The 6908-nt window shown below is 51.6% G+C and overlaps 1 protein-coding gene and 1 non-coding gene across 2 annotated transcripts in view; one reads left to right on the forward strand and one right to left on the reverse strand.

Moving 5' to 3' along the window:
• The window catches only part of SLC3A2 (solute carrier family 3 member 2), a 40489-nt gene that overhangs the window by 4794 nt on the left and 28787 nt on the right, over positions 1-6908 (reverse strand). The window contains exons 3-7 of the mRNA XM_037729711.1: positions 3662-4090; positions 3058-3231; positions 1799-1890; positions 291-359; positions 130-188 (exon numbers count right to left, since the gene is read on the reverse strand). Of these exons, the coding sequence (XP_037585639.1) occupies positions 130-188; positions 291-359; positions 1799-1890; positions 3058-3231; positions 3662-4090 (823 nt within the window). The remainder of the gene's footprint in view (positions 1-129; positions 189-290; positions 360-1798; positions 1891-3057; positions 3232-3661; positions 4091-6908) is intronic.
• LOC119467679 lies at positions 6499-6639 on the forward strand. Its single transcript, XR_005196221.1, has one exon. It is a non-coding gene; the product is annotated as a U4 spliceosomal RNA (small nuclear RNA).

The raw sequence follows: 6908 nt of genomic DNA on the forward strand, positions 1-6908 counted from the left end.
AAAAAAAAAAAAAAAAAGAAAAGGATAAAGAAAGCTCTCTAGACTAGGAACCCCCACTTCTTAGGCCTAACACTCCACTGAGGGGTTCCCACAATGGAGCTGAGTCAGCAAAATGGTGCCTGTACCCACCTATCTTCACCGAAGCCATTGGTGATGTTTTGCCACTCAGCCAAGAATGAGGATGCATCCTAGAAAGAAAAAAGCAGAATCAAGGAACAGAAGGTATCCCCAGCTTCTGAGTCCCTCTGTTCTCACCCAAGCTTTGTCTCTAATAGGGAAAGGGAACTCACCTTCAGATTCTCTATGTCCCGAACCTGGAACCCATCCACGCCAGCTTGCAGCCAAAACTCCAGAGCATCCTATAGGGGGCAGAATAGTAGAGGACAGACATCAATTCTCAGGAAAAGGCTCCAAAAATTCCAGCCCACACTAAACCTCACCCACCACACACTTCCCCAGGACCCGGGGAGAGCCTTGTGCCTTGCCTGGGTCTTCCCCACCTGCACTACAAAGGCTTAGCCCTGGCACCCCTCCAGTTCTACCCTTCCACTGATTTTCTTAGTGCTACGGCATTTTAGTTCTCTATTCCTGCCTCTGGCAAATCACACACCTTCACCTTTGAAAGCTACAGAGAGGGGCCCAGAGAAGATGTCCACAAACATAACTTCATTTAACACTTAGTATTGGAACGTTAGTATATCTGTTTTAGAGATGAAGAATCAGAGAAGCAGGGAGACATGTCCATGGGTCATAATCAGTGAGCAGCAGACAGGATCTAAAATGTCAGTCAAGATCCCCCCTCTCCCAGTTTACTGAGGTCTGGGGAAGGAGTGAGTACAACAGCTGCTCAGAGCAAGACCAAGGATCAAAGATTGAAATTCAAAGCACAGCCTCAGGGCAGTTTCGATTTGAAAAGAGGCCAGTGCTGCAGAATAGAGCCCTGGCAGTCATCTGATGCACAATGTGGAACTTCCCCCTACTCTCCCTTTCTTCCCTTTCCCTGGGCCCCTGCTCTGTCCTCTGGTCTCCATTTTCATGTGAGCGTACCACCCCTCACACCAAAACATCCAAAAACATTCCCTTATCAGTAACTTTTAGAAGGTCCCCTACGCAAGGCCTAAACTGGACAATCCCCGGGTCCCACCCAAATGCTGGGAGTCTAGAATTCTATCTCAGAATGACAGCTACCAGCAGTGTCAGTATCTGCCTCCATTTTTGTTCTACCCATTCTGAACAAGTCAGTGTCCTAGGATCCAGGCATCAGGAGCTAGAGTGACATTCAAAGCCCTACTCCTAGCCTGCCGGGTATAGACTTGAGCCTATGGCAAATGAGATAGAGTTATACAGGGAATTAGAAAACATCTATAAGATACTCGGCATAGTCCCAGACACATAGGAGTAACCCAGTGCTTATAATTTCAGACTGGGCTCTATTCCAAACACATCAAACAAGAAGTGGGAAACCAGTCAGGATAGGATTCCCACAGACAAAGAGCTTCCTCTCCCAAAAGAAAGAAAAATCAAGCTTCCAGACTGACATCTGAGAAGGTCCCTTCCTGGCACTGTCTCATCCTCAGAGTCAAGGAAACAAGAAATGTAAGAGATCAGAAAAGGAACAAGAAAAACAGAGGTGTGCTATTGGCCTATCCTTCGACTATGGGAGGAGGCGTTCCTGCTTGGCCCCAAGGAGCAAAGGGACCCTTCAGCTGGAGCCAGGCTGGGTCTACAGGGCTTGCTGTGAAGGCACCATCCCAGCCCCAGCATCTGACTTCCACCAGCCATCAGCTCCAACACTCACCTTCACCTTGGTGGCCACAGTGTCAACCTGAGTGGAGAACCATGAGTTCTCACCCTGATAGTTGGGAGTGAGGTCCAGAATGACACGGATGCCTAGAACAACGGAGGAAGAGGCAGTCATGAGACAGTCTAGGGGTTAAGGAGAAATAAGGAAATCACAAACGCAAGTCACTGGGTGTTTCCTATGTATTATTTGGTACAAAAGCTTGAATCTGAACCCTGGCAAAATTCATCCCATTGAAATAGATGTGAGCAAGGAAGGGCCTTAAGATATTGGAAGGCAGGCCAGGTGTGGAGGCTCATGCCTGTAATCCCAGCACTTTGGGAGGCCGAGGCAGGCGGATCACTTGAGGTCAGGAGTTCAAAACCAGCCTGGCAAACATGGTGAAAAACATCTCTAAAAATAAAAAAATTGCCGGGTGTGGTGGCTCACAAGGTCAGGAGTTTGAGACCAGCCTGGCCAACATGGTGAAACCCCGTGTCTACTAAAAACAAAAAAGTAGCCGGTGTGGTGGTGGGCACCTGTAATCTCAGCTACTCAGGAGGCTGAGGCAGGAGAATTGCTTGAACTGGGGAGGCAGAGGTTGCAGTGAGCCAAGATCTCACACCACTGCACTCCGCCCTGGGCAAAAGAGCAAGACTCCATCTCAGGGGGGAAAAAATTATCCAGAATTATCCAGGTATGGTGGCACATGGCTGTAGTTGCAGCTACTCAAGAGCTGAGCCAAGAGAATCACTCGAACCCCAGGGGAGGAGGTTGCAGCAGTAAGCTGAGATCATGCCACTGCACTCCAGCCTGGGTGACAGAACGAGACTCCATTGTAAAAAAAAAAAAGACATTGGAAAGCAGAAAGTTTATAGTGCAGAGAAGTGGACCCTGTGTTCCCCACTCCCACAGTGAACCTTTTTAAACATGTGTCTATACTGAGTTGTAAAACAACATTTGGGATTTCCAACCCCCAAAAGAACATATTGTTTTACAAGTCTCAAACCACTGATTTAGTAAATATCTACATTTTGCAAATAAGGGCATTGAAGCCCAGAAGTTAAATGACCTGTTCAATATTCCACAGCCAAGTAGAAAGCCCCCAAACGACTGGACAAATAAATCCATTTTAGGCTGAAGACAACCAACTCTCCCCTCTACCTGCCCTAGGAAAACTCAGAGCCAGTTAGGAGGAAACCAGACAAAACTTTTATCCTACTTTTCCTCTGGCCAAGTCCTTTCTACCTGTTTCCTTGGGACCCCAAGATACCCACTCTTTTTTTTGGCAGATTGCAAGAGACTGGCAAAATCTTCCTTGGAACCAAAATTAGGGTCGATCTGCAGCAAGTCGGTCCCAGCAACATCATCCTTCTGGTTCTTGTGAATTGGGCCCAGCACAAGGCCCTTCACCTTCAGAGAGCTCAGGTAATCGAGATGCCCCTTCAGACCTGAAATGGGGGGCTGGGTTAACAGGTAAGTCTCCTCTGAGGGGCCCCAGACCTCCCCACTCTCCCTTCCCCCAGAGCCTAAGGGTGGGACTGGGAGGGGGAACGGGGAAAAGGGGGAGGTGAGATTGAATCACGAGACTCAGGAGCTGATGTAAGGAGCCCTGCAAGTTACTTCAGAAACCGGTTGCAACTGGCTCCAGGCGCCGCTGGGAGTGAGGACGCTGAGTCACCCACCCTCGTGACAGAGTGAGGGGCGGGTCGGCTTTCTTCAAAGAAAGGAGGGAAGGACAATGTGCGGGGAGGGGTGTGGGGAGGGGAACAGTCCTGGGTACCGGATGGAGGGGAGAACCGGCTAGATCACTCTGGGGACAGGTGAGGGGGTCTGTGCAGGCCACAGATTCAACCAAGGACAGGCATGCGCTGCACTCACCCGCCAGGTTGCCCGCGCCGTTGCCCTGGAAGCCCTGAAGGTCGCCGATGCGGTAGAGGGCGCCCGTGTGCCACCACTTCTGCACGGGTAGATCGCGACAGCGCGGCGCCCGCACGATTATGACCACGGCACCTGCCAGCATACCGAGCCAGCCGAGCCAGAAGAGCAGCAGCAGCACCCAGCGGGTGCGCACCCAGCCGGGGCTGCCCGCCACCTTCAGCAGCTCCTCTTTGGAAAGGCCCGTGAACTTGGCCGCGGCTGCCGCCTCCGCCTCGTCTTCCGCCACCTTGATCTTCACCAGACCATTCTTCTCGGCGCCCGCTACGGCCATGGCCGCCCCAGACGCCGCGTTCATCGGCTGCTTCTCGGGTTCTAGCTCATTCAGCTCCACCTCCTTCATATCCACCTCGGTGTCCTGACTCATGGTGCCTGCAGAACCGGCGACACGACTCAGACTGCGGTCAGATGGTGGCTCAACCCCTACCCGGACCTCCGGACACAGAACGATCTCCCTGGCCGGTGTGACTACGCGCAGCTTCCGCTAGTACATCTGCTCGGCAGCGGGCGCGGCCTCAGGGTGGAGGCAGTGGAGCCGAGCCGAGCCGAGCCGAGCCCCGCCCCGCCCCGCCCCGCCCCGCCCCTTAAGGTGGAACCTCGGCGACGGCCCCAGCCGTTGTGGGCGGCTCAGGGTAGTAAAGTCAGGAACACGCCTCCGACAGTACTTCCTGCGTCGTCCTATTTCTCATCTCCAACCTGTCTAACCCTGAGGTTCAGCTGAGGCTGGGACGGCTTGGCACGGAGCCACCTTTAAGTGGAAGAGGCCTGTGATCCAGCCCCAAATCCCGAGGCCCCTCCAGCGTCCCTTAGGCTTAACTGCCCCCAAAGGCCCCTACCTCTTCGCCCATTCCGGCAGGCTAGTGACTATCCCAACACCATCCTCTACTCGCCCCTGGTTCAGAGCTCTGGCCACCGCCTGGTATTCCCAGCTTTGCATGGCTGCTAACACTCTCAGAGGCCGCCAGACACAGCTTCTGTCTTTTCCCCAAGGCTTGCCCTCCCAGGCCTCTGGGACTTGGTGTAGACCTCTGCTTCCGTGCAGGGCTTACTCCCACTCGTTTTTCAAGACTCTTCTTGAGTTTATTTCAAGTACTTCCTCATGCAGCAACTATTTATTGTGTACTCACTACAATACTTTGCTTTGTTAACTTTATTGAATTAACGCTAATCCAGTCTTCTTCACAGTACTTTAAAATCGACGTTTGGACAGGAGAGTGGAGGTAGACGCCCCCCTTCTTATCCTACCCCACCCCCAGCTGGATGTTTAGCAGCTAGGAATCAGACATCCAGAAGAGACTGGCTGGGCTGTAAAGAACGTAACAGAGCTGGGAATCAGAGGCATCCACCTTTTTCCTAGAATAGACCAGAAGATGCCACGGCCAGACTCTTACCCACCTTACAGGGCACAGATTACCCAAACTCCCCCAAGGTCCTGTCTCCCTATCACTTCACTATATTAGGCCTTGGAGGCAGCTGGTACTGCAGACGCTTTGAAGACCTCTAGAATTCCCTCCACAGGGTCCTTGGATTGAAGTGGGGCAGAGACAAGGTTCAGAGCAGGAAACTACCGGACATCAACACCATGGAGTGCCAACACTCTCCGGAACTCCTTGTTCCTAAACAGCGCCAGTTGGGTTATTTTCAGAGAGGAGCTGGAGGAAATCGGTTCTTTCTCCCTTTCCCACCGAGGCTGGAAGCCAAGATTGCTGTGTACTTAGAAGAAAGCAAAACCTAGTATCTTAAGTAATAACAGAGAAAACGGTGTAGAAAGGCTCATCCTCTGCCAGTCCCTTCTGCAGCCCAAGGCATCCATCCCCATCCCCACCCTAGGAACAAGGGGTGCACGGGGCTGTAAGAAGCAGAGCAAGTGGGTAGAGATTGGGGTTCAGACCAGTGCTCAAAGATAAGAGGTCCAAGGTGCCCTGCATGTGCCAGATAAAAAGTGCCAACCAGAGGTTCTGAACAGACTTTAGCACGAAAGCTCAAGGCTCGGTGCAATGACTCATGCCTGTCACCTAGCCCTTTGGGAGGCCAAGGAGGGAGGATTGCTTGAGGATAAGAGTTTAAGGCCAACCTGGGCAACACAGTAAGACCCCATTTCAAAATAAAGACATAAATAAATTTTAAAATTATCTGGGCCTGGCTGGGCACAGTGGCTCATGCCTGTAATATCGGCTACGGCATGAGAAATGGCGGCTATGGCATGAGAGATCACTTGAACCTAGGAGGCACAGGTTGCAGTGAGCCGAGACTGGCCCACTGCACTCCAGTCTGGGTGACAAAACAAGACTCTGCCTCAAAAAAACTAACAGGCCAGGTGTGGTGGCTGACACCTGTAATCCCAGCACTTTGGGAGACTGAGGCCGGTGGATCACTTGAGGTCAGGAGTTCAAGACCAGCCAGGTCAACATGGTGAAACCTCATCTCTATTAAAAATACAAAAACTAACCAGGCGAGGTGGTGTATGACTGTAGTCACAGACTTGGAGGAGTGATGCACAAGAATCTCTTGAACCTGAGCGGCAAGGTTGCAGTGAGCCAAGACAGCGCAGCTGCACTCCGGCCTGGATGACAGAGTGAGACTGTCTCAAAAAAAAAAAATTATCTGGGACTCCTGATGTGTCCCTGTAAGTCCCATCAAGTGCCAACACTTAAGGGAAGCAAAAGCAAGAGGATCACGTGAGTCCAGGAGGTTGTGAGGCGGCAGTGAGTGATGGTGGCACCACTGCATCCCAGCCTAGGAGACAGAGCAAGATGCTGTCTCTAAAAATGAATAAGAAAAGCTTTGCACAGTGGCAGTATCGTAGCCAATGAGGTTTGTCCGAGGTGCGATTATTGCTAATTGAAAACTTTTCCCAATACCCCGTGGTGACGACTCGCAATACAGTCAGCACTGGCAATTTTTGACAGTCTCTATGGAGACTGACTTAAAAAAATAAATAAATAAATATTAAAAAGGTTGAAAACTGGCCGGGCGCGGTGGCTCACGCTTGTAATCCCAGCACTTTGGGAGGCCGAGGCGGGTGGATCACGAGGTCAAGAGATCGAGACCATCCTGGTCAACATGGTGAAAGCCCATCTCTACTAAAACTACAAAAAATTAGCTGGGCATGGTGGCGTGTGCCTGTAATCCCAGCTACTCGGGAGGCTGAGGCAGGAGAATTGCCTGAACCCAGGAGGCGGAGGTTGCG

The sequence above is a fragment of the Cebus imitator genome, unplaced genomic scaffold (genome assembly GCF_001604975.1).
Source record: "Cebus imitator isolate Cc_AM_T3 unplaced genomic scaffold, Cebus_imitator-1.0 Scaffold316, whole genome shotgun sequence".
Taxonomy (NCBI): Eukaryota; Metazoa; Chordata; class Mammalia; order Primates; family Cebidae; genus Cebus; species Cebus imitator.